This window comes from Equus caballus, chromosome 4, assembly GCF_041296265.1.
Source record: "Equus caballus isolate H_3958 breed thoroughbred chromosome 4, TB-T2T, whole genome shotgun sequence".
Lineage (NCBI taxonomy): Eukaryota > Metazoa > Chordata > Mammalia > Perissodactyla > Equidae > Equus > Equus caballus.
In genome coordinates this window covers 45,843,275-45,871,213 of record NC_091687.1, presented here as the reverse complement: position 1 = coordinate 45,871,213, position 27,939 = coordinate 45,843,275, and the positions used below count along the sequence as shown (strand labels likewise).

Genomic DNA, 27,939 nt, shown 5'->3' with positions numbered 1-27,939 from the left:
CCAGGACTCAACTAGATCATGCACTGTGTCCCTAGACATAAACAAAACCAAACTAAAACAGAAAACATTAAGGGAAGCCGACAGCATCCACCAGCTCACCGTTACCTTTGACACCTAACAAAAAAGAAACTTGAGATCCTTTAACAGCTCAACTGAACTGTTAAGTGTACTTAAAAATGGAAGGAAAAAGTGAGCACATTCCACAAACAGGGCTTCCGAAATTCACCATGAAAATCTTGAGTTGGGCATAAACCGTTTCCAGCGCAGTACTGCTCCGATGCATATGACTATATAAAGTAGAGAGAAGAGAGAGACCGAAAAAACAGAAACAAAAAAAACACCATACACTTCAATTGCACATCCAAAACTGTCCCGCTACACATCCAACAGACATCCTTACATCATAACTAATGCCACTATCCCTCCAAAAAAGAAATAGAAATTCTCCCGGCGGTCACAGACAAGTTAGGAACTTTGTAGGAAAGCACAAAGGGGCTGTAGAGACTACAACCTCCACCTTATCAGCTGCCAGAGAGTTTGTGTGAGTGTTTTTTTAAGTGTTTCACCCAGCTCCTCCTTCCCCCGCTACAAACTGCAAACACAGGAGTGAGCTAATCAGCTCTCAAACCGAAAAACCCTTCGATGCAGGCGAGTGATGGAAGAGAAAATCTGCGGGGCGGCATGAGGGTCAAATAAAAGTTGCTTTCCAGTCCGCTCCTCCAAGCCCCGCAGCGAGCGCAGGGGGTGAGATTCCCAAAGCCACTTTCACACCTTCGAGAATGCACTAGCAAAGAGAAGCCGGAGAGGCTGCCGTTTCCACGGAGGGCACCGTCGGGGAGACGCAGCCCGTGAGGACGGACGGAAGGGTTGGGCTCGCTACCTCTGCACACGGGCGAGCCGGGGCTCCGTCTCTCAGGTGAGTTGCTCCTCCGGTGGCTCTCCGGGGACCGTCTCGGGCGGCCCTTGGTCCGCGGCGCCTGCTCGGTCGGGGCCGCGGCCGGCGGCGGCGTCGGGCTGGGCGGGCTGGGGCCGCGGGCCGCGCCGGGCCCCGGGAGGCTGCCCAGCGAGGCGGCGGCGGCGGCGGCGGCGGCCGGCGGGCGCGTGGGACTGTGCTGGCTGCCCCGCAGGAGCTGGTAGGGCACCGTGGCGCGGATGGGCTGCAGCAGCCGGCCGGCTCCCGCAGCCGGGGCGCAGCCCACGCCGCCGCCGCCCGCACCGTTCCCGCTCCCGGCGGCGGGGGCGGCGGGCGGGGAGCCCGCGGCGCTGCGCCGCATCCTCTGCGGCGGGGGATGAGGGGTCTGAGAGGAACTGGAGGAGGAGGAGGCAGTGGACATGGTGGCTCCGCGGGCCCTGGACGCCGCCGGCCGACACGGAGGCGCGGAGCGGGAGGCGCGCGAGCGTGTGGGAGCCGGCGCGATAGTGCGTGCGAGTGTGTAAGGGGGAGGGGCGGGGGTATCGGGGAGGGGGAGGAGTCTCTCGGCTCCCCCTTCCCAACGCGCACCCCCGCCGCCTCGGCGAGGGGGGAGGGGAAGGCTGCGAAAACAAACGTCCAACGGCCCCAACCGCCCGGCCGGGCTCGGGGTGGCGGTCACGGCCCGGGCCGCGAGGAGCCCGGAGCAGCCGCCGCCGCCCCGGGCATCGCGCTGACAGGGGAGCGGGGCAACCGGCCGAATCAAGCAGCCCTGGAGGCCGCTTGCAGCCTAGCGGGGCTGCACGCGCGGGAGAGCCGGGCAGCTGCAGGGAGGGCCGGGACCCCTGCTTCTGTGGACCAGGGTAGAGGGAGAGGGCCTCGAGGGGTCTAGGTCTCCGCGGAGCCCCCACCACCGCAAACGCCGCCGCTGCCGCCGCCTCTGTCCACTCGTCACTCCAAATGGCAACTAATCCCCCCATCCGCACCCCGCCCCTGGGACCCGGCAGCTGCCGCCCATTGGCTCCGCGGCTCTCCAGCAGAACTCTAATGATTGGTTTCGGAATAGGAGTGAGAGGAGCATCTGCCAATGAAAGTGGCGCGTCCTACTTTGGGGGCGGGGCGTCGAAGAGTGAGGAGGGGGCTGTGCGCTCACGGAGGGGCGTGAGAGTTGACAGCCTTTGAGGTGAGAGCGAGACTTTGATTGGGCTGCCCTAAGGAAGTGGGTCCATGTGCGTCCTGCGCGTGCCCTGATATCCACAGACACATGCATGCCCCGGTAAGCAGGTGGCGAGGTCTCCACCCTCCTGAGCGGATTGTACAAGTTGAGACAGAGGACACTTAATGCAAACTTTACTTTGCAAGTACACCTGTTCTGGTGGGATGTTTTGGAATTGAAGCAGAGGAATCCATCCCTTCCACTCTAATTTTAGTAAGTTTTCATGGCTAGTAGATCGATCAAAAGAACTTCAGGTCATCAGAAACAATATCTGGAAGCTGGATTGAACAATGGGCAGATACCGTTACAGCCTATCCTGACATTTGTAGTTATGTGGTGAGAAGAGATATTCAAATCTTCTGTTCCAAGACAATAACTCTGATTGCAGGGGTCAACGGAGAATTGGTACATCGTTACACCATCAGTTAAATATATTAATGGAGGGCATCCTATTGCCTTTCCCCAGAAGCTGATGGCCTCTTGGGAGAAATAAATATCAGACTTACTGTAACAGTCCACTGTGGTAAATTTAGTTTTTATTCTGCAATGAAACTGAAGAGACACAAAAATTTCATATGACTATCCAAAACCTACGTTTACCCCACAGTAAACCAAGGTTTTAAATCTTACACAGGAACAATTAATTTAAGGGTCTACATCAGATACCCTTCATTAATTTCCATGAGATAAAAAAAGAGAAGTGGGATATCAGATTGGTTTACTCTTGGTGTCTGCCCACACTGACAAGCTTCCTCTGATTTCAGGCATTATATGCAGGGGTCAGTTTCACTTAGAGAAGCCATCTCTCTGCTTCCTTGTGCCCTCAGACCAGAAAGTATACTAGGTTCTGTAAAAAGTGGATGAAACCCAATAAAAATAGAAGAACTGCATCCAGTACTTATCCCATTAAGACTAGTGATAGTTTCTCACTTTATCACACAGTAGAATAATAGCTAACATTTATTGAACATTTGCCATGTGCCAGCCACTCTTCTAAGAACGTTTCATGTGTTAACTCATTCAGTCCTCCTATTATCCACAAGGTAGATACTGTTATTAGCCCTTCTGTGTTCTCAGCTGAGGCACAAAACACCTAATGTCTTGCCTGAGATTACTCAGCTAACAAATGGGGAGCTAAGAATCTAACCCAGCCAGACTATTTGAGCCTGTGAATAAGCCCTCTGCTCTAGCACATAACAGCTTAAAGCTGTGGACTACATGACTGGTAGAGTATTTACAACAGTCCACAAATCTCATCTGTGAGATAGGTTCCCATTAGTTCAAAAGAAATTTTACAATGAAGACAGCCCACTATATATATGGATACTGTTTCTGCTTTCCAGAATAACATAGATTTTAATTATAAATGGAGTAAAAACTTTACTCTTTGAAATTTGATATAATTGGCCTATTGTGTTACTTTTCCCATCTAAAAGATTCGTCATTAATTAGGAAATTGCATTCTTTCATGAGGAAAAAGAATGATAAATGGCTTCTTTTCAATGACTTTCAGAATTTCAAGAACCAAAAATTTGACAGATTAAAATATGTACATTTAAAAAAATTATGGTAAATTTCTAATCTTGTTGATTTAATTACAGCATGGTTTCATTATACAAATGTTATCTCTGGCCACAAGTATGGAACAACCTCAACACGTTAGGTTACAATAATTCTAAATTTATACCAAGCCACAGTCATAATGATCAATACTTGATTTGGCTCTAAAACAACACACCTAGCCATATCTTAAAGGCTTTATGAGTTTGTTCAAATCTACCATCACCAACTTAAATCAGACATCTAAAGCAAATCTAAATGACCCACACAGAGAACTAGTATGATCTTAAAATACTATTTTCAGTTACTGATAAGTCGTCATGATCTATTTGGGCTTTCAATGACCTTCTCTTTGCTAGAGAAATCTTGGTCATGTCTTAAACCTTTATTCTCATGAAGTGATTTTGTGTATAAGGAATTCAGTCTCCAAACAAATCAAAGCTGGACTAAAATAAACTAAACGCAGTGTCTGATTTCAAATGTCCATTTGTTGAGTTCTTAATAATATTTTATTCTTATTGAGGATGGGAGTGGGCTTCAAGGGTGTAATAGAAGACTTAGGAAAATGCTCTCCTTAGTGAACGGGAAACCCCTTAGAAGGAGATGTGGCTCAGTGGGCTAGAAGAGCATTGTTGCAATACTGTGCTAGCTACAGGATTGATAGGCCCAGTGCAGATTCTCTTTGTTGAATATAACTGTAACAATCTCTGGAAATTCCATATAAGACAATTTAGCAATGATGCTTTACTATGTTGTCCTGACTAGAAGAAAAAATTGAAAGCACAATTTGGTGGCATGGGAAATACCTTTGTTCTCAGTAGCCCTATGTCTTGACTGTCTGTGGGACAAGAATCCACCATTAGCTAATCCGAGGTAGAATTCTATTGTACTTACTTCTCGGTTCATATATGGTAATGGAGTATATTTTAGGTTAAACTGAAACTTGGAATCATTGGCTACATATGATTTACATGCAGCCCGACGTGGAGAGAGAATGAGATAAAGAACGATTGGGCCTACAGAGCTACCAAAACCTCCCTCTTCTCATTTAATCCAGGTTTGCCAGGCCATGCACCCAAGGCCCATGCAGACCAAAGAGGCAGTCCAGGCTGTCAGTATTAGCAATGAGGTCATGGCTGAGAGAGAACACTAAACAGATCTACACTGATGTTCATCTTAAGCTGATTAAACTCTCTTATAGGTGGATTCTTAATAGCAACAACAAAAAAAGCCTTGCTTGAGTTTTTGTCCCTGGCAGATGCTTACAGTAAAACTCCTTACTGCTTGTGACAGCCTACGTGCGCCTTTGCACTAGGTGTACCCTCTGCCTGAGAAGTTCTTGCCTCAGATATCCACATGGCTTGCTACCTCATTTCCACAGGTCTTTACTCAGATGTCATCAACTTCACAATGAGAGCTTTTCTGAAAACACTTTTTAAAATTGCAAGCACCCCCTAGGTCTTCCCTACTCTCTGCCCTACTTTTTTTTTTTTTCCAGAGCACCTATCACACCATCAAACCTATTGTATATAATAATTTTTTGTTCTGTCTAGAATATAAGAAATATAAGAATATTATATAATTATATAAGAATTTAAGAGCCATGAAGGCAAGACTTTTTATCGGCTTCATAACTGCTGAATTTCCACAACAGTGACTGGTACATGGTAGACAATTAATATTTGCTTAGTGTTATTCAAAGAGTAGCAAATTTTAACCAGTGCTTGTTCCATGAACTAAAATTGTATCTTTCATCAGAAAAAAATAATATGATAATAACAGATATACCTCTGCTGCAAAGGCATAGCCACAGAGTAGAAAAATGTTCCACATGGCTACTGTAAACCATATAGATATTTGCATTAGGCCTGGTATTCAAAAAGAAAGCATATCTTGTATTTATACAGGCAAAATGAAAAATATTACTCTTAGTGGCTCTTAGAGGCTCATCAGAGATTGAAAATAGAAAATGAAATTGGTAATGAGAAAAGGCAGTTGAAATTTGCAGAAAAAAATTACCAACTGAAATTGACAGAGGACAGTTGAGGAGGATCAGTTAGGAGTGACATCTGCTGATGTGTAGTTAGTTCTAGCTCACTGTTAGGAACAGCTATTCTCAAGAGGCCTGTGTAAAGGAACTGAAAAAATTAAATTTAATTAAGTAGAAAGGAACATTTCATGTAAATAATAAAAATTTTGCTTTGTTTCTTTTTTCCCCAGCTTTATTGACATATAATTGACATATAAGATTGTGTAAGTTTAAGGTGTACAATTTAATGATTTGATATACGTATATAGTACAAAATGATTAACACAAAAAGGTTAGTTAAGACATCCATCACCTCACATAGTTACAATTTTGTGTGTGTGTGGTAAGAACTTTTAAAATTTGTTCTCATATAGCAACTTCAAATATACAATATAGTATTGTTAACTATAGTCACCATGTTGTACATTAGCCCCAGAACTTATTCATCTTATAACTGGAAGTTTGTACCTTTTGACCACTTCATCCATTTCCCCTACTCTTCACTCCCTTGCCCCTGGCAACCACCAGTCTGTTTTTTGTTTCTATGGGTTTGGGTTTTTTTAGATTCCACATGTAAGTGAGATCATAAAGTATTTGTCTTTCTCCATCTGGTTTATTTCACTTAACATAATGCCCTCAAGTTTCATCTGTGTTGTCACAAATGGCAGGATTGCTTTGTTTTTTATGGCTGAATAATATTCCTCAGTGTGTGTGTATCACATCTTCTTTATCCACTAATTCATTGATGGACACTTAGGTTGTTTCCATGTCTTGGCTATTATAAATAATGATACAACGAACATGAGTGCAGATCTCTCTTTGAGATCCTGTTTTCATTTCCTTTGCATATATAGCCAGAAGTGGGATTGCTGGATCATGTGGTAGTTCTACTTTTAATTTTTTGAGGAACCTCCATACTTTTTTCCATAGTGGCTATAACAATTTACATTCCCACCAACAGTGTACAAGGGTTACCTTTTCTCTACATCCTTGCCAGCACTTGTTATCTCTTGTCTTTTTGATAAGAGCGATTCTAAGCCTGAGGTGATATCTCCTCATGGTTTTGATTTGCATTTCCCTGATTATTGTGATATTGAGCACCTTTTCATGCACCTGTTGACTATTTGAATATCTTCTTTGGAAAAAATGTCTGTGCAGATCCTTTGCCCATTTTTTAATTGGATTTTTTGGGTTTTTTGCTATTGAGTTGTGTGCATTCCTTATGTATTTTATCTGAAATGTGGTTTGAAAATATTTCTTCCATTCCATAGGTTGCCTTTTCATTTCGTTGGTTGTTTCTTTTGCTGTGTGGAAAGAAGGCTTTTTAGTTTGATGTAGTTCCACCTGTTTACTTTTGCTTTGTTTCTTGTGCTTTGGGTATCACATCAATAAAATCCTTGCTAGGACCAATATCAAGAAGCTTTTCCCTTATGCTTTGTTTCTAAAAGAGGTAAAGAAGAAGCAATAGAAATAGGGGATGTTTTATTTTTAACTGGTGAATATGAAAAGAGTAAGTATGCAATTATTCTTACAAGGATAAAACCAGTGATGAGGACCACCAGTTTTTCAGTTTTCATCTCCACAGCAATTCCTGTTGCCAACTATGATGCCAGAGGCACATCCCCTAAGCGGATACATAAATAGACTTCTATCATTTAACTAAGACTATATTGTACAAAGCCAGCACATTCAGAGGCGAAAGACTTTGGGACCATAAAACTGCAAATATTCTAACTCTTTCCATGCTGTGACATTCCATTTTTTTTAGTTCCAAACATGGTGTCAACAATACACGAGAGCAATAACAGTCCTGTGAAGAGAATATGCTTGATTATTATAGTGTTATTTTCTTCAAATGAGAGTTTAGAGTAAATAAAATGTGTCATAGATTAATTTCAGATTTATTATCCATTTATCCTTTCCATGTCCTCTGCCATTCCCCTAACTCTCATTACCTAAACTCACATGTACTATCCTCAGAGTCTATTTATAATGTACATGGAGAGGAATAAATTTATCCATTTTTTTGACATGGATTAATTTCCTCCTATGTGGCTGAATTTTACTTTTTACCATGTGAGTGTGTTGAGGGACTGTTGTTAAGGAGCAATGCATTCATCGGCAGTGCTTAACTAGAGAATTTTCTTATTTTAAACTTTTTGCAGCACACAATTTTCAGTGTCCTACTTAATATCTTATTGTAAAAGATCACTATTAATACATTTAATAGGCCTATATGAAGTTTTAATAGCAACAATACTAGCATCAGGCCTTAGTAACTCCTCATCAGGTTACTTATTAAATCTCTTCCAAGTGTCAGACACTGTTGTCTATTCTGTAGGGCATACCTGTTCTCACACTTTGGTAAATTGTAGTCTGTCAGAGGCAAAAAGATGTGCCTACAAATAAGGGTAAAAATCACAACTAAACATATGTCTTCCATTGGAGAGATGCAAATAAAGTAACATGAAAGTGATAGGAGGGAAAGATCACTTCTGAGGAAAGGCTTCAAGAAGAAGAGCATGAAGAAGTCTTGTCATTAGGAATACACAGAATATGTTAGGCAATGATTGAACAGTCTGCCTTGACTGATTGCTAATGGAAGATGTCTTGGTCTGTTGATGACAGGTCATGGAGGTTGCCAGGCAAGCTCACACTTTACTGAGTATGCAGTGAGGAGCTGTTGAAGATTCTTGAGTGGGTGGGAAGAACATGAGTGGAGCTGTGCTTTATGAAGGTTAATGCAAGAACAGTTTACAACCTGGATTGGAGACAGCAAACTGGAAGATGATTTAGCAGACTTTGAGAATAGTCTATGTGAGTTTAGGTGATAAGAGTTAGGGGAATGACAGAGGACATGGAGAGGAGGAAAAGATGCAAGTGATGCTCCTTCTCAGCTGTTGGATTTAAAGTAGGTCAGACAACTCTGAAGCTTCAGGCTTGAATGCCTGAGAGGATAGTGGTTACTTTAACAGGAATAGGTTATCCGAGAGAAGGAGTAGGTTTGGGGAGAAGATAATGAGTTCAGCTATGAATAAAAGAACCAGAGGATATTCAAATGGAGGCATTCTTTTTTTTTAATGAAATATAATTGACATACAGCATGGTATTATTTTAGATGTATGGTGTAAAGACTGTATTTACATATATTATGAAATGATTACCACAATAATTTTAGTTACTATCCATCATTTCATATAGATATGAGAAAAAATGTTTTGGAGGCAGTTTTTAAATGATAGTGAAGTTGAGAAGAGCAGAGATATGGATTTGGGGATTATCGATGTACATATGATAGTCAAACCCATGGGCACAAATGAAGTTGGTATGGGAGAAAAGCATAGAAATAAAGGAGGATCAAAGACAAAATTTTGAGAAATTATACATTAGAGGCAGAGGGAAGAATAAAAAACAAAACAAAAAAACAAGCAAAAAACCCCAAAGAAAACAAAACTAGAAAAGAAGGCAGAAGGGAAGCACTCCTTAATAAAATAGAGTTTGGCATCTCAGAAGATAAGTTTGGTAGCTGCCTTGCAGGGTATCTGGCAGCTCATGTCCCTCTTCTCTAAGAACTAATCCTCCCCCAACACACAGAGGGCTTGGGTCTGACAGCTATGTTTGTATAAAATGACCTTGTTCCTCTGACCATGGCTGATTTGACCTGAGTTCGACAACTGACCAAAGCTGGACCAATCAAATTTTGTCCCTTGGGAATTTGGAATTAAGAAATACAGTGTTATTAAGGGCATGAACTGCGTGAACACAGAAACGTGTGCATGAGGTGGCCATCTTCTGTCACAGGCACAGAAGAGCAGAGGAAACCTGCCTTCTGAGAGAAAAGAATGAAGAGATTTGCAGAAAATAGAAATGAGACCAGGTGACCAGAGAAAGAGAGAGAGCCTGAGAGTATGTTCTTTTTCCCGTGAAGACTATTTTGTCTCATCCTTTTTCTTTAGTCCTCTAACATCATCCCCACACCTGCATACCTCTGATACAACTCCAGTATATTCCTAAAATCAAATTTACCAGTCTTTTGGCATTTGGACCCATTTCTCCCTCCTTTCTTTTACAAATGGTACATTGTCTCCTCTCCTATCAAAGGCATTTCCTCTACGTCTCCTCTTACCTTCCCTCTTACCTTCTCAAGGACTTCAGTTATTCCCTCCCTCTTGTTCATCATCAAATTCTTGATTATTCCCAATATGTATGAACATGCTGATCATAACATTTAAAAAAAATCAGAACAAAGATTCTTATGATACTCTTTCCATCTGCAGTCCTAATTCTCTGATCCCTTCACAGCAACTGTTCTTGAGAGCAATGTCTACAAGTCTCTGATTTCCTATAAAATTTACTCCAATCTGGCTTTCACCCCACCAGGCCATGCAAACTGCTAATCAGTGTTATCGACAGCCTCCATATTACCAGACCCAATGGATATTCCTTGGACCTCATCCAACTCCATCCTTTACCTGTTTTCAACATAGTTGGTCAGGCTCCACTTCTTGAGAAAAAAATCTCTTCTTTTGGAGTCTACGACACTGCCATTGCTTGGTCTGTCTCCTACTTGTCTAACCGCTGCTGTTTACTGTTCTTCAGGGGTTTTTCCTCTTCTTGTCTTCTCTAAAAATTTGGCTCTATTCTCTGCTTTCTTTATAAACTCACCTTCTTGGTAATCCCAGCCGTTCCCATACCTTTAAATACTATAAAATGCTGGAAACTCCCAAATTAATCTCTCCAGCCCAGACGTTTCCTCCAAATTCAGACATCCAGTTGCTTATATGACATGTCAAGTCTCTGTGAATATCTGAAGTGAATGCATCTGAAACAGAACCAAACTCTTGAATTCTATATTCCTGCTTTTCCCTCCATCAAAAAGAAATTCTATTTGTTTTTTCCCCACTTAGCAAGTGGTATCACCATCCATCCAGTTATCCTAAACAAGACAACCTGGGCAATATTCTTGACTTCTCACTCTCCTTCCCTCCCCAACTCCAACCCATCAGCTAGTCCTCTCGTGTGTTCCTCATAAGTGGACATCTAATCCACCCACCTCTCTCTGTCTCCTCTACTACTACCTTAATCCAAACTACCATCATTTCTTACCTGAGCTATTGCTATAGCTGCCAACTGGTCCTCCAACTTCTGCTCTTACCTTCCTTAACCTATTTTCTGCTTATCAGTCAGGGTAAACCTGGAAATATATTGGACCATGTTGTTTCCTGCTTAAATCAGTTCAGTGTCTTTCAATTACTTTGCAATGAAATCCAAATTCCTTAAAATAGCTTAAAAGGTCTGCCTACTCTGGCTTCTGCCTCCTTCTGCAACCTAAGCTTGCTCTATTCTCCCCATCACCCTTTAAGTTCCAGCCACAGTGGCCTTTCACTTCCCCCGAAACACCACTGCAGGGCCTTCACACAGGTGTATCCTCAGCCTAAAACACTCCTTCCACATCCTCACTCCTCAGTTTCCCTGAGTGACTCCCTCACATTCTTCAGTTCTCAGCTTAAATGCCATGCCTTCAGAGTATCTTTTCTGAATCCTTACCTGTCACTAATAACCTATGATAATCTATCATTAAGCCAGTTTGATTCATCTGTAGTGCTCCTTACAAGTTGTAAATACACATTTGTTTACTTGCTTATGGTAAGCTTTCCCCACCAGAATGTAAAGTCTCTAAGGGCAGGGACCTTGTCTCTTCTGTTCACCACTTGATTGCTTCATACGTAGCCAGGCCCTAGAATATAGCACATGTTCAATAATTATTTGTTAAAACTTTATTGATTACTGATAGCTTCCTACTTCCTGATTCTAATCCTTGTGCAGCCCAATTATACTTTCTAGGTATTTCCTCTGGTCTTATATTAAAATCCCGCTTGTTGTCTCAATTACTTGAATAGATTTCTGTTCTTATAATTAAATGATCACTAATTGATGAAGTTTTTAAAAAGGTGAAGTGATCAACAATACCAAATGCTATTGAACTGGCAAGAAAGTAAAGGGCTAAGCAAAAGTCATTGGATCTCATCACTGGTAATCTTCAAGCCAATAGTGTCCATAAAATGTGGCTTCTTGGAAGCCAGATTATAGCTGGGCTGATGAGAAGGGTGAGAAGGTAGATGCAACCAATGTAGAATACTCTTTTTGAGAAATCTGACAGTAAAAATAAGGCATGAAGTAAAATGGGGTCTTGGGGTTCAGCAGAGTCCAAGAAAATATATGTCCATTTAGTTTAAAAAAGAATAGAAAGAAATGTCCATAAGCCAAAGAAACCAAGGAGAAAAAAATGAAGAAGCTAGTTTCGAATGGGGAGGAGGATCCATAGATTTAGCTTTCAGGAGGCAGTAGAGGATTTAGTCAAGAGCACAAGTTTGACAAAAAGGGACAATGTTTCCCCCTCCATTACAGGAAGGAGGGAAGATGAGAGAATGAAGGAAAAGAAAATTTTTATGAAGCGCAAAGGGAGGTTGAGTGTGGCCACTTCAGGAGGTAGCAAAGTCATCTAGAATTGGTCATCAAGGGGAAGGTGAGAATCTCTTGAAAGACTTTTCCAAACTATACCTCCATCCCTTTACTCCATCACCTCCCTGCCTGAGACTATAGCTGTGTCCATGTGCCCATCCACTGCAGCAGAGACTCAACTGTTACTGGAGGCCACAATGGCTGACAGGAATGTGCCTTATTTCTTAGGTACAACGGAATGGAAAAAAAGCCTGCAATCACTAAGTGTAGTCAGAAGAGAATATGGAGGTGTCAAGAGTTCTGACCTCACAAAGAATACGACAAGGACAGAGAACTGTGTTTTCCAAACACTTAGATCATTAGGCATACCAGGGACCCTTGCTAAAAATAAGATTTCAGCCTCCTTCCCTGGAGAGCCTAATTCAGCAGGTCTGGGAGTGGGAGGGGTAGGACTGTATGATTTTTAACAAGTTCCTCAGATGAGCTTTATGGTCAGGCAAACTTGGAAAACAATGGATTAAACAACGACAAACAAACACATAGCATTGGAGATTGGATTGGTGATTACCATAGGGGAAGGGGGGATTAGGCTCACATGTGAAGGGATGATTAGGCTCACATGTGAAGGGATGGACTATAATTAGTTTTTGGGTGGTGAACATGATGTAATCTACACAGAATTCGAAATATATTATGATGTACATCCGAAAGCTATATAATGTTATAATCCAACGTTACTGCAATTAAAATAAATAAATAAATAAAACAATGGATTAAAAATGAAGAAAAGTTCACCAAATTTAATTACAGGCGCAAAAAATTTTATCAAATACAAAGAAATGTTGATAACTGACATCATTTCATGGAAATTACCCAAAGCAAACAGTTTTCAAAGAATTGATATCTAATTCTATGGTTCCAAATAATCTACAGTGATATTTAAAATAGAAGAATAGTTTATACCTATTTACTATAGAGAATTTCACTGAGGAAAAGGTAAATGGAACTGATTGGCTAACAGTTACTATTTATAATATAATAATGAGTCAGATATTTTAAAGCCTGTTCTGCTTCTAGTTTGCTTAGCTCCTAGATTAATAAGTAAAACGTAATAAAAATCTAAGAATGTAACTTGATCTTATCCATTCCTAACATTCTTAAACGGGGTCTTTAGCACACCAGCAGTAGAGCCGCTGAGAGTAGATTCAGGTCCATTTAGAATATTTTTTCCATTCCCTCCCAGAAAGGGTGACTTGTATTGATAGACAACAGTCAGGCCCCAGGCTGCTTTCTGGGACCACAGGGCCCCACTAATTTGTACCAGTTTTCCTCTATTCCAGTTGGCCCTGACCATCAGGTATAAATTAGGGCTAAATCAATATTAGCTGCTACTTCCCCAGGTGTGGGAAGTGAGGAAACCTGATCACATGAGCAAACACAGCCCTTCCTGGCTACATTTAAAATAAGATGGTTATTATTTTACTGTATGGGGAAAAGCCTTTTTTTTTTTAAAGCAAATTTCAGGCCACCTTAATTTGCATTAACTTGATGTACTGATATCAATAGTCAGAATCGATTTTCAGTTATGATAGTTTCCCTACCACCCTTCGCAGTCTCTTCATTCTTTCAGGGAGGTTTCTCCCGCCCTTCCCATTTATTCTCGCCTCCCTCCATGCCCTGTGCCCTACACCATTTTTCATTTCTAGTACTACTTACTTATGGGCTTGAGTGGATGAGCCAAAGGGGACTTAGTTTACATACCTGTTTCAATTGCTCACCTTGGGCGGAGCAGTGTCCTAAATAAACTTCAGTTTTGCCATAGCACCATTACTCAACAAGGTATTTATACAAGTGTCACTTAATAACACAAAAACAAAAAAGGCACTTAAACTTGTTATTGAGGAAAGAAGCTTTAGCTGCCCATTTTCCTTACTCAAGGGCCAATCTTACTTCACTTGTTCTTAGAAAACTCTTAAGGAATTTCTTTAAAGAAAATCTAAGAGAATCAGCCTGAGCACAAGGGCTATGAGTCAGGCCTAAGCTACCTTTACCTTTGAAAGGATTAGTTCCTTTGTCATTTCTCTTAACACTTCCAAGTCACAGCTACTCATAGTGTAGCTGTGCGTTCAACACACTCATAAATATTGAAAATATGTATGTTCAGTATTTATCGATAGAGGAAAACAAATGCTCAATATTCCAACAAAATGGTGTGACTCTACATGATTTTCCTCCTTCTATATCCCGAGTTTTATAGAAATTTCATAGTATTTATAAAGCACTTTCATATTTATGACCTTTTATATGCACCAATTCTGTAAAGTGTACTATTTCCATTTTACAGATGAGGAAACTGAAGCCTGCAGCCTTGGCTAGGGTCACAACACAGGAGAGATTCGGAACTGGAAATCAGGTCTCCTGACTCCAGGCCCAGTGTTTTTCCCTCACTATAACAATTGCCTCCATCGAAGAGAGGCAGGGATCTGATGACTTGGTAATAGAGAAACGTGGATCTTTTCCACCCTTGGTCTTTGAAGGACCTATGAGCTAATAGTGTATGCAAGAGAGGACACTTCCTGCCTGAGAGATTGATTACCTACGTGCAGGGCAGCCTGATGATGCACCCTGATAGGAGAAGGGCCTGTCTGCAGGTCCTCATTTGCTTTAAACATCCACAGTTCCTGATAGGAAGACAGGGTGTGGTAATTATATATCTTGCTTTTGGCTTATCTTCTCCATATCCTCACCCTCACAGATGTCTTTCAAACATTGGTAATTACAGCTTTCAGAGCCAAAGCCTACAAACTCCCAATCCCCACAGATGACATACTAAAATCTATTCAAACATGTAAGACTGAAAAAAATTTCAGTGCTACTGGACTCACATTAAAAGAAAACTTTTTACGAAAAAGGTGGCCTTTATGGCTATGTCACTGCTGTTCTCTACTACATAGATGGGGAATGGTTTCTTGTTGATCTGTGGGGATGTGTATTAACTCATTTGCCTCTAAATTTAATCAGTAACTTAAAAATAGACTAAAGTATGTGTGCAGATGACAAGACCATATGATTAAAACCAAATAGTCTGACATTGGAAAACGGATCCAAGTTAATGAAACCAACTTGAAACCATGAAGGAACTGCTTCTAAGCAAGTTGAAGAATCAGTATCAACAAATAACTACAACACAGAAAAGCAGGTGTCCTTGTCCTGGTGGCCTATAACTGGAACCTGAGTTAATAACATCATAACTTGTAAGAATTCAGCAAGTTCTTGCTATAGTGGCAGCAACATGATAATATATAAGGTATGGTGAAATTTCTCACCATCTGTATCACTGGGCAGACCAATGGTAATATATCCTAATTTGGGGTCCCACAAATTAGGAGTGTCTGCATGTTTAAAGAATTATGAAAATAGACTCTAGAACAAGTCAAGTAAATTAGTTTTGTTTTGTTTGGGGAAGTAGTTTACAGGGCTTAGTAATGGTTTTCAGGCATATTTAATACAATAAATATTGGTGTGTGGGTATTTTTTCATTGTGGAAAGAATGTAAGGAAATATAGATTTGATACAGGCATGGTAAATAAAAAGAACTAGCATATGTTCAATACCTACACTGTGCTGGGCACTCTTTGTACATTATCTCATGGAAGCCTCAGAGAAACCCTGCAATGGTATCCTCATAGACACTGAGACTGAGAGAGAGTAATAAAGTCAGAGTCAAAGGTCCAAGTCCTTTATCTGGTATTTGGTCCAAGGGTCTGTTTACCTCCAAAGCCTGTGCTCCTGACACCAAGTCTCTGTGATACTACATTGGGCAGGGTTATGGAATCTTCTTCCCTCATTCAACTCAAGAATAGTTTCTAGAGACATATATCTGGGATAGTGATATATTCCTAGCTAGAAATAGGAAAATGGACTAAATTCCTCTGAGGTCACCTTCAGCTTTGTAGTTTTAGATTAAAATTCAGATCAATAGAGATTTAGTTCAAGGCTTTTTTATTTTTTAATCATTAAATATCTGAGACCTATAGCATGAGTAAGACATTAGGTATTTATATTTAAAGTTTTCTCCACCTACTTAAATGTCCAACAATAAGGAATTGGTCCAATAATTAGAATATAACCATACAACGGAATTCTGTTATGGTTAGAATTATGTGGAAGAAATTTTAATGATATAAGAAAATGTTTTGGTATATTATCAAATGAATAAGAGGAAAATCAGAAAAATCAAACCAAGCTATGAAGTATGTTTCCAGTTGAACTTATATATTTATATATGCATGGATAAAAACAACTGAGAGACTATATACCAAAATATTGACAGTGGTTCTCTGTGGGAACTGGGATAATAGGTGACTTTTATTTTCATCTGGGCTTCTCTACATTTCTCTAAAATAAACAGGTCTTACATATATTACTTGAAAGAATGCCTTACACACCATACACACATGCACACACACACTACACAATTTTCTGCAAAAGTTTGAAAATTTAGAAATACAATAACTATGTGTTAAGAGTGCAATTATGTATAGGATAAGGGAAATCTATTAAGTAGCATCAAGCCCATTGTTGTCAGGGTACCCATCACTGGAAATAAAATTGGCCCTTCATGTAATTTCTTATTATGCTAAAATTATCATATATAATCACCAGAGTTCTTTTAGCCTCTTGCCTAAAATACTCTACTCAGAAAGCACACAGAAAACACACAGCTAGGCATATGGTACCATGTGTGTAAAATGGAGATAATAATCATACCTAAACCATGGGGTTCTCAAAAGAGTTGAATAAAATGATACTTCTAAAGCTCCTAGCACAGGGCCTGACACATAGGAAGCACTCAGTAAATGTTACCTATGCTGGGAGTTATGTTCTTACTGATAAGCTAAAGAACAGAATAATTCTACAGAGGAAGATGGTTTTTGATCTAAGAAGTTCATGTCAGCCACCTGGCACATATATTTCATTTTCAAATAGCCTTACAGTTAATGTAGGCGGTGTCCAAAGGAATCTCTGGCACATTGTAATTACATAGTACATTTCATTCACCATGCTTATCAAGTTTTAATGAGTAATAAAAACAGGAAATGAAGCCATGATATAATTCAATTTTTCCTTAATCATTTTGCTGATGTTTATATTACCAAAAATGATTGAAACATAAAGAAAATGTTAGCACTTTACAACTACACTGTTATTTGCCTGCATTTTTAATTTTTATTTATGATTAAAAACAGCTTTGCATTTAGATATGTCCTTTGCTATGTAATACTAACGAAAAGCATATCTAAAATTCTCCTTTGAAAATACCATCATCCATTGGGGAATGTCTTAGTCAGTTCAGGCTGCTATAACAAAAATGCCAGAGACTGGGTGGCTTAAGCAAAAAACATTTATTACTCACAGTTCTGGGAGCTGAGAAGTCCTACATCAAGGTACTGGGAGATTTGGTGTCTGGTGAGGATCAGCTTCCTAGACAGCTGTCTTCTCACTATGTTCTCACATCGCAAAGGCAGCATGAGAGCTTCTTGGGGTCCCTTTCATAAGGGCTCTAAGCCCATTCATGAGAGCTCCACCCTCATGACCTAATCACCTCCCAAAGGCCCTACCTCCTAATACCATCTTACCAGTGGAGGTTATAATTTCAGTGCATGAATTTTGGGGGGACACAAACATTCAGTCTACAGCAGAGACACATACATACTTGTTTAAATGTATTTTAATCATCTAGGTAAAATTGGAATGGTTAAATGTCCCATATTTTTTAAGGGAAATCATTTTAGTAGGGGTCACATTTCTAGATGAAGACACAACCCAATGATTTCAAAGAATATGTCTTAGGACTGGTATCATAGTTCAAGATCAAGAATAAAAACCTCAGGGCCAGCCTGGTGGTGTAGTGGTTAACTTCACATACTCCGCTTCAGCAGCCTAGGGTTCACTGGTTTGGATCTGGGGCGTGGACCTAGCCCTGCTCGTAAAGCCATCCTGTGGCAGAATCTCACATAAAATAGAGGAAGATGGCACAGATGTTAGCTCAGCAACAATCTTCCTCAAGCAAAAAGAGGAAGATTGGCAACGGATGGTAGCTCAGGGCCATTCTTCCTCACACACACACAAAAAGAATAAAAACCTTAGTTACCTACTAAGTGAAAGATGCTACAATTATAACTAATAAGAAAGTGGTACAGAAATATGAGTGGGATTTTAAATAATTAGACCTGTTTGTCTTCCACCATGACTGACATCAGAAGTATTTATTTTGGGGAGCAAAAAATCCCGATGACTTGCAGACTTTTATCTGGAGAATAAGGATGTCTTTTGCCAAATGCAGCCATTTCCAAAGTGCAATTAAGCACCATACTTCACATATCAACCATCCCTCTTTCTATCTCAGCCCTCATTCTCTGACCACCTTCTCAGAAACCCGTTGTGTAATTCCCTCCAGGACCATTGCTAATTAATGCCTTGTAGGGTCCACTTTCCTCACAGCTATTGAGGCTTTTTCCACTTTGTCAGGAAGGAGTTTGTCTTAGGTGATATATGTCAATCCTTGCCCAACCTCATCTAGCTTGTTTCCCAGTTAACAGGTTTATTTGTGGCCGTAGGAGGTAGGATAATGGGAGAGAGGGGGCGGAATCTGGAGGGGGCACAAAATACCATCACCATTCAGTGCATTGCTGGGTAAACTAATTCTGCCAAAGACCACGGGTTTCTCTATTTCCTTGTATATGAGCCGTGTGATTTTTCTTAAACATCAACATTTCACATTTAAAAAATGTTTGTTTCTTTCTGTTTATATCATGTGCTTTAAAGATGATCACTTTTAATGCAAGAAAATGAGAAAACAGGTAAAATTTAAAGGGGAAAGGATGGGAGCCTATGAAAAGTTGTTCCCTCACTCTCTCCCATATAGAGTGAATTCATCTTTGACTGAGTAGTGGTTCTCCGTGGTAGCAAAGTACCCTTATGGATAAAAGGCAATGTCTCTTTCTTTCCCCAAGGGGAAACTACATGACTCCAGATTTGAATACTAGACATCATCTGCCAATGTGGGACAGAATAGTTAAAAAGAGGATGGAAATAAGGATTTTCATTTCAAAAGGCTAGAAGAGAATAGATATCTCAGGCAACTGAAAGAACACATTTGGATCTGTGAAATTAAAAGAGCTTGAAGAAGACTGTGCTTCGTGTTGCACAGACTTTCTTGGACAGGAAAGAACCCACCTGAATGCTGAGGGACAAATCAGTTAAGTGGCCTGAGCTTCACTTTCTTCGACTGTCAAACCTGGTGATTAAACTGGCTAAGCAGAAGATATAATAAACACAGATTGGAATAAATCTGCATTTTCCAAGCCTGATGATTTTTAAAAAACTGAATAAAAATGACTAAGTGGAAACTAGAAGAGGAAAGGAAAAACCCAGTCGTGCTTCTCGAAGTAACGAGTGGTTTAACTTAAAATTCTGTTGTCTCTGAGGACAAATTAGAAAGAGATAAAGAGACTCAAGATTACATGGGTAGCCTCTGCTCCCACTCAGAGACTGTAAAGTAAGGTTAGGACAAGGAATATTCTCTATAGAAACATAAGTGTTAAAATATGAACATTTTGCTTTGATTTCAACCCAAAAATAAATAAATGAATTAAATGTCAAGGATGTCTATTCTAATTTGAACTTCTCTGTACATAACCTAGTATGTACTGGGTGATAAGAATCTATTCATGGTATGAGACTGAATATTCTCTATGCAATGTGTAGGTATTAAACAAATGCCATAGTTCATTTATTATAAGATACTTTTTCACATTTTAACATCTCTGAAATGTGGATAAAATTTGGAATTAATGCCATGTCATAGTTTAATTGGCAGCATCTTTTTTTCTTAGCACCACTCAAAATAATGATACAACTTATAACTTATAGTAGATGGTGTCTCAGATTTGATGAAGTACAGTATTCAATACAATTAAAAGAATCAAAACTCTGTCTAGAGTCCTGAGGACCTCGTAGGTGTCTTAGAATTTTTGAGTTATCTTAAGAGTAAGCAGGAAAATGCTAAAGAAATGCTCTTGAGAAGTTCTGTTCTTGGGAGCAAAGATGACATGCATAGTCAAGAGGGGCTGGTGGGCAAAGAAAATGAGCCTAATGATGACAATCAGTGGTTTAGGTCTGGCATCAAACTTGGCTAGGTCTCTCCTGCCTCCTTCCCTAAGCATCTAAAGCTGGGTCTGGTCAGTTTCGGTTTGTTTGCATTGCGTTGGAGATCACTGATGCACTGGAATCCAGAGGAAAGATTCATATACACTAATACTGAGCAGAATAGTAGGTGTAATGTATTTTTTAGGTATTATATTGATCCAATGTTTGCCTATAGAAGGTGTCTTGTACTTCAGATTTAGAACCTCACAAGACTCATATAAAGTAAACGTATTTTTAAAAACTTTTAATTAAAGCATTTTTGTCACCCTATTTAGATCACCTCAAAACAGGGTCAGTTCTTCCATAAGGGCTTCAGATTTCTTAAGTTAAAGGAACAAAGTAGCAAAGTAGTCAATATTATTGAAGATTAGAACCAACAGCTTTTCGTTTTAAAAAGATGTATATATACACATATCACATATAGATATATAGATAAGGCCATGGAAGGGTGTGTCAAAGTGGTTACTTCTGAATGAAAGCTATCAGTGTTTTTTTTCTCATCTGTATTTTTAAACTTTGCCACAGTAAACATGTATTGCATTTGCAATAATAATAATAATATAGCAGCAATAAGGGTTTTTCTTTTTTACAATTAAACTATAAAGTATGGCTGGAATCTTCAAGAATGCGTCTTCAAGGATGCATTTGCTTAATAATTCTTCCAACAGAGTTACAGGCACCATCAAGTCCAGCCACAAAGACCGATTTAAAGTTAGTCATATGTGAGACATTGAAGGCCCACAAGCTGATGTAGAAGGAGTAATTCTGCCCTCCGTCTTGGTAGAGATGGAGAATTCTGCATGTTTCTGTGCATTGACAGTTTATATGTACGTGTGCAATTTGCTTTCTCTGGCCAGGACACAAAAGGGAGCAATTCACTTAAAAGTATAAATTTCTTGATCTGGATTTTGTTCAAAATGCTGGAGCTAAAGAGTATTTTATTTGGATGTTACTTCAATCCCTTACAGCATAAAACCTCTTCAGTACAGGTCTTTCTCCTACTGTAACCACATTTGTGTCAAATTGAAAATATTGATAAGCACTATTTGAAAATAAGTGATGCAATAAATAAAATGACCTCTTTTGTTTAGCTGTTAGCACAGTTTTAGGATGCGGTGCCTTCTTGACCACGTATTGGGTAGAAAATGATATTTCTGCTTTTCACATCACTCAGAAAAGAGTTGGTATTATTCAGGTTCTTTGTTTCCTCAATCATGTTATTAACATTTATTGACATATAGCTCTTTCCTCTTTTATCTTAGGTGTATATAATTTTATCAGCTTTGTAGGAAAAGCAGATACCCTTAGGGTCTGAACTGGTATTTGAGGAGATAAGTTCACTTTTAGCTATACCTAATAACATTACAATATTGTTTAGAAAGAGATAGCAGGCTATGTCTTATAAATTTTAATATACTCTTTCTGTCATCAAATAACAACTGAATTATACTACCGATAAGCCACAGAACTTATATCAAACTGTGGATGATGGATGTCTAATTACTCTATTTTTGCCAGCTAGGAGAACAGAAAAACATTACATGATGGCCAGCGTTTCAGTGACTTTAGGAACCTATATGCATTAGCACCTCTTCACATATTGCTCAGAGAACATTCTCTCCAATGATTTCAGAGGGAGAACAAAAGGGAATGGAAAGGAGAATTGACTAAATATTTGTGAAATTGGGCAGTGGAACCTTTCTAAGCCTCAGTTTCCTCCCTGGTAAAATAAAGAAGATAATTCCTTCCTCACAGGGTGGTTGTGATATTAAATAGGATGATGTAGTTAGATGAAAGCAGTTTGTAAAGCACTATGTTGGTTATTATTATTGCATAAATATGAGCATTGAGCACATTAGGAAAGATCTCATTAAATTTGATGCTTTAGCACTCAGAGTAGCCATTAACTGGAGAGGTAAAGAGGGGACAGGATGAACACTGTTGATCCTGGCATCACAAAACCTACTCCCAGAATTTCTTGGTTTGCAGTGGGATTCACACTCATAGTAAAGGAACTCCCCCTCTGGCAAAGGTGTCTGATGTGGCTGATGTCCAGTTTAATATCAATAAATGTGGGATTATTTACCACATCCTCTTGAGAGAGTTCAGGAAAGCTTTTCCAACTGGGAATCGAGATGGGCAGTAAACTATGATTTAAACAGCTAACGGGCATGCATTAACTAAATGCAACACAAGGAAAGCTGGCAGGATGAAATACAGATCAACTCTTCCTGTCTCTACGTACACACCCAAGTCCTAGTAACACAGTAGTTCCAGCACCCCAAGGAAGGGAATTAAAGATAAGGGACCTGATGACTCCAGTGTCCTGGGGGTAGGAGATGCCTGGTGGCTGAAGAGATCTGCTCTGTTTTCTGTAAGCAGAGTCTTCTGCCATCATCTTATTTTGCAGCAACAGAGGGGATTTTCCTGAGCAGTGTGAGTGACAAAGAAATGAGGAAAATTATTGAGAAACTGATGGGCGTTCATCGAAGAGCAACAAATATGATTTAGAAGCCCGAAGGGAAGATGAAAGAGACAAGTCTCCCAGCATGACCACCGGTTCTGACTAACAGGGACCAGTTCACTGGCCGCAAGTACTTGAAGGGTGTAAACAGCAGGGACAGAGAGAAATTATCTAGTGTGGTCCAATGGGACAGCAGGAGGAGTGATGGAAATGAAAGTCAAAACAAGGATGATTTAGGCAGCAGAGCAAATCTCATGCCCTAATGGAGAGACCTATTATAATAGACTGTGCTGCCCCATCCCCCGGGAGGGGTGGTAGCCCCATCACTTGCGCCATTTACAATTGGAAAAGGCACTAAAAAGTAGATCAGCATATTGGAGAGGGAAAAACCACCACATGCCCTCAGAGAATCACTGGGATGACTTAATAGGTCTTTTCCATCTCAAATTACTGCAATGTGGCTTGTGTGCATGGGGACCTGAGTTGCTAGAAAAATTTTCCATCATCTGGGCTTCTTTTCTGTTACTACAGGGCCTCAGCGAAGAAAAGATAATAGGTAATGGAGAGCAGTTTCTGCATTATAAATAGAAGCCTACAGTGTACTGATGCTTTAGTATGAAGGCAGAGCTGACTAGGTTAAGTTTCATATTGTGATGTCAGTGTAAGTAAATACATACACATACTCACTGAGACCCAAAACAACACACATATATTGATTGAGACCTAAGACAAAGGGAAAGGAGCTTTGCCACATTTGGATGGTGGCTGCATAAAAGAAAGTTCAAGTAGTTTATTCTCTAATCTAGGAAAATAAGTGTCCAAATACTTAAATTCTATCTTAAAGAAAAAGAATAAATTATTTGGCCTTTAAAAGCTATTAAGAAGCATCTACCCACATTTTGAACGTGTTTGTACTGAATTTCTGTCAACAGCTGCAGTTGTATTAGCAAGTGATACATTCTGAAACTCTTGGTGGCCCAGAAAGTCACATATGGGTATGAGGCAGTGCCAACCTGGGGACACAACGGAAAGGAATGGGCACAACTTGGTCAGGTGGAAACGGGGGCAGGCAGAGAATGGCCGCTGTTACTGTGATTGCTAGAAGGAGCACAGCTGTGACACAGAAGCAGGGGGACAAAAATGGTAAGAGGGTGACAGGAGGGAGAGGCAGTGAGAATGCAAAAGAATCTGGGAGGGGGGGAAACCCACAGATGTCAGTTCTTCGCAGGTGGAGGATACCACGGTTCCTGATAAAAATATTGTATGTGGTTGGGCGTAAGTTAAACTTGGCGTTCTGGAACACTGAAGTTTGCTACAAACAAATTCAGGGTTTGACTTACACCCGACAGATATAGGTCAACCCTCATCCTGCTGCTCTCAGCAGCTGTAGCCAATGGGAGACAGAGCTGCCCAGAACGCCAGTTTAAGCTGCTGCTAATAGATGGAAATCAACCTAACCCCATTTCCTGCCTCTCTGCTGTCCTCACTTGTCTGTTCATGGCCAATTTAGGCACAGGCTGAGCTGCTGGCTTGCTGTAACTGCTGGGAGACGGATGGGGTAGAATCTGTTGCTGGCATCTTCCCTTGTTATCTAGGTGAAAGATCTGTTTGTAAGCCTTGAAAAGGAGGACTGTGTAAAGGACAATACTCCCTCATAGCCTGGGGGCTACCCAAATTGGTGGAGAGATTTTACTGATCTTCCACTTGAATGAAACTTTAGAGATGTTTACACAGAGGGAAATCCATGACAAGGCCTGTTTCAGGAAGGATACAGCAACGATTCAATGACTTGTCCAAGGTCACTTATAGTCGTGATGGTAGAGGCAGAAAGAGAATTAAGGGAGTGGTCTGAGAAAAACTGGGGCAAATTATCAAATTAAATCTGAAGAAAGAACCTCATCACTGAATAAAACTGATTTAATTAACATCCTGACATTGGGTTAAATATCTGTTGGAAAACCTAGGTCAGTAACACACATTCCTTTATTTGAGGTGTTCAGACTCAACTTAAACATGAATTTGGATGTTTTCCTATGCTTGTATTTTTAAAAAGGTCCAACCTATTTTCCTTAATGAAAGTGACGTTAAATCAAGCTAAGTCTGGTCATGTGGGCTCAACTGTTTACTCACTAGGACCAGTAGGCAAGGGCCTGTGGAGTTGAATTAAACGTTGAATTAGAAGAACAAGCTTTACACTAAATGTTCGGTTACAACTACGTGTTTTTCTGCAGGATTTTATACCTGATCTCTTTTTTTTTTTCTAGATTCCAGACCAGTCTGGCTAAACTAGAACTCCAGAAGCAAAGAATTCCATAATTAAAATCTTTGATTCAGATTGATTGCTATTTTCTTTTCATCACCTTAAGAGAGCAAATGAATCCCTGAAACTACTTTTCCCACTACTTAAGCTTCCAGAGGACATTCCCGACTAAAAGTTGTCCATGTTCTGAAATAACAGGTTATTTTATATTCTTTGTGTTTAAACAAATGAAACGAGGCTTGTTAAATAACATTTGAAAAATATTTAAAGGCAAATAAAAATCACTCATATCCTTACCAGCCAGTAACAACCTCATGAACATTTTTGTGTGTTTCCTTCTTATTTGTACACACACGTATACTTTCCAAAATTTGTTATTTTTTAAAAGTTTTTCATATATTGCCAAATTGCCCTCCAGAAAGGTTAAATCAATTTATAATCCATTTTCAATGAGTAATAAAATTTTTTAAAAAGCAACCAACCTTTAAATTTGAAAATTGAACATGATGCCTCGCTTTATTTTATGTCTTTTATGACTTTATTTTCTCGTATCTTTCTCACTCCTAAGGTTGACCATTTCTCCCTTATGATTGTGGCCAATATTAGTGGACATTGTATTTGGCTCCTCAATACCAGTGTGGTTTCTGGAACTGACCTCCGCATCAGGAATGGGTACTGATTAACATAAACCAAGCACGGTAATCCAATCTCTCTTGCTGGTGAATGGTTCAAAATCAGAACATGGCATTCCTCTGACAGCAGGTTTGAGCCAGGTGGTCCTAGATTGACTCAATAAGGCTGAAGAGAAGGACTTGTCTTTCATTGCTACGAAAGAGGTTCTATCTCCCTTCTGACGGAAATGAACAAGAGAGCATGTTGCCTGCAGTAGTTGCTGGGTACCATCTGATGATCCTAAGAGAAGCCCTCCTTGTCCTTCTGGTTACCTGAGATAACACATTTCCTTATTGTTTAGGTCAGTTTGATTTAGAGTTTCGACTTTTACAGGGACAAGTTCTCATTACTCTTTCTGTTCTATGGGATTTGGGGAGGTTTTTGTTTGTTTTTGTTGATTCCTGTTGGTTATTATTAATATACTTATTGTTGATGTGGCAGGAACTCTACTGAGGATATAATCTTACTTGTCTTTATATTATGAATATGTCTCCAAGTTTATCACTTATCATCTACTCTTTTCTCTTGTTTAATATAGAGATTATAATTAAATTATTAAATCCGTCAGTGTGTTTCTTTGTGACTTATTCCATTGCTTTTACTTTTATTTATTCATTCATTAAAGAATGTGTGTATGTATGAACTACAAGGTGCCAGGCACTATGAGTGGCAATAAGACTATATACATGAGCCAATAAAGACACAGTCCCTGTCCTCATGGAGTTTATGTCATAGTAGGGGATTGAAAATGGGTTAGACATTAACTAAAAAGCCACACAAATGAGTGTGAGCTGCTAATGGATAGATCCTACAAAAGGAAGGACACAATATATGAGACCTTTAATAGGAGAATTAGATCTAGTTAGAGAAGTCAGAGGAAGCTTCCCTGGGGAAGTGGTGATTGAGCTATGAATAATAAAGAGGAGTTGGGTAGCCGGTAAGAGGATTACAGGCAGTGGAAGTAGCAGATGCAAAGGTCCTGCTCAGGGGCAAGCACAGGAAATATGAAGGACTGAAAGAATGTAAGTATAGCCCACATCCTGAGAGGGGCCTGGTATGAGATAAAGGTGAAAAAGTCAGAGGGTAGGCAGTGGGGGATGCTGACCAGGCAGGGCCAAGAAGTCCTTGTTAAGGAGTTGTGCCTCCTCCTGAAGATTTATGGGAAATCATTGAAGATATCATCTTTGATAATCACATTACCTTTACCTCCCATATCCAATCCAACCAAGTCCTATTAATTTTGCTTTCTAAATATCTCTTCCATCTATCCAGTTCAAGTCAACCCTTCCTTAGCTCATTCTATCAGCACTTCTGCCTGGACTAATGGAATAGCTTCCTCAGTGATCTATTTGCATCTACCGTTGCCACACTCCAATCCGTTCCTATATGGTTATGAAAACATAGACCTGACCTTGGTGCCATTTGATGACATAGAAAACACTGAAAGAAGACCAGTTTGGTTTTTTGTTAGTTTGGTTTTTGAGAGGAGAGGGTATGGAGTGGGCCCTTCAGGAGTTCAATTTTGGACCCATTTGAGTTTGAAATACCCTCGGGATTTCCTGGAGAAGAAGCCAAGTAGGAGGTGAATATTAGGTAGATATCTTCTGCTTGTCCATCTAGAGCCACTGTCTACCCCTCTCTATTCTTTGTGTCCAGAGAGACTGACCTGTGTGGAATGCACCAAGATTCCACGTATCCCAGCACCTGGTGTCCACGTTCTCTGGCTTCTTGTTGGGTTCAGCCAATGGGAGGTCAGGCAGAAGACTGAAGGAAGAGAGTGAAGGCTAAATATTTATTCCATATTATCTACATCCTGCATTCTCTCTTCCCCTTCCTCTCCTGCCCACTTCCCCACCTCCTCCTCTTTCCATCCCGCCTGCTTCAAACCCTCCTCCTTTGCCTCCTCCTTCTCCTGCCCTTCTTTCTGCCACTTCTTCCTCTTTTCTCTCTCTCTCATCCAGGAATCATTTCCATCTCCTTGCTTCTTTAGGCCTAGGTGGTAATAGCTCCCTGAGATACTGTGCCATTATCCTCTGTTGCTTTCCCCAACCTTTTGTAAATAATCTTTTTTTTTTCATGAGGAAGATTGTCTCTGAGCTAACATCTGTGCCAATCTTCCTCTATCTTTTATATGTGGGATGCTGCCATAGCATGG

The 27,939-nt window shown here is 40.1% G+C and overlaps 1 protein-coding gene and 1 long non-coding RNA gene across 6 annotated transcripts in view; one reads left to right on the top strand and one right to left on the bottom strand.

Annotated features, from left to right (window-relative positions):
* The window catches only part of GLCCI1 (glucocorticoid induced 1), a 101,882-nt gene extending 100,202 nt beyond the window's left edge, over window positions 1-1,680 (bottom strand). The window contains exon 1 of one of the 5 annotated variants that reach the window (XM_023639258.2): window positions 881-1,680. In XM_023639258.2, coding sequence (XP_023495026.2) covers window positions 881-1,334 — 454 coding nt within the window. In that variant the 5' untranslated portion in view covers window positions 1,335-1,680. The remainder of the gene's footprint in view (window positions 1-880) is intronic. The other 4 variants (XM_023639263.2, XM_023639260.2, XM_023639261.2 and 1 more) reach the window with 4 other exon arrangements.
* LOC138923745 (uncharacterized) lies at window positions 604-26,351 on the top strand. Its single transcript, XR_011437816.1, has 3 exons — window positions 604-916; window positions 25,117-25,310; window positions 25,681-26,351. It is a non-coding gene; the product is annotated as an uncharacterized lncRNA (long non-coding RNA).
* Window positions 26,352-27,939: the final 1,588 nt, after the last annotated feature.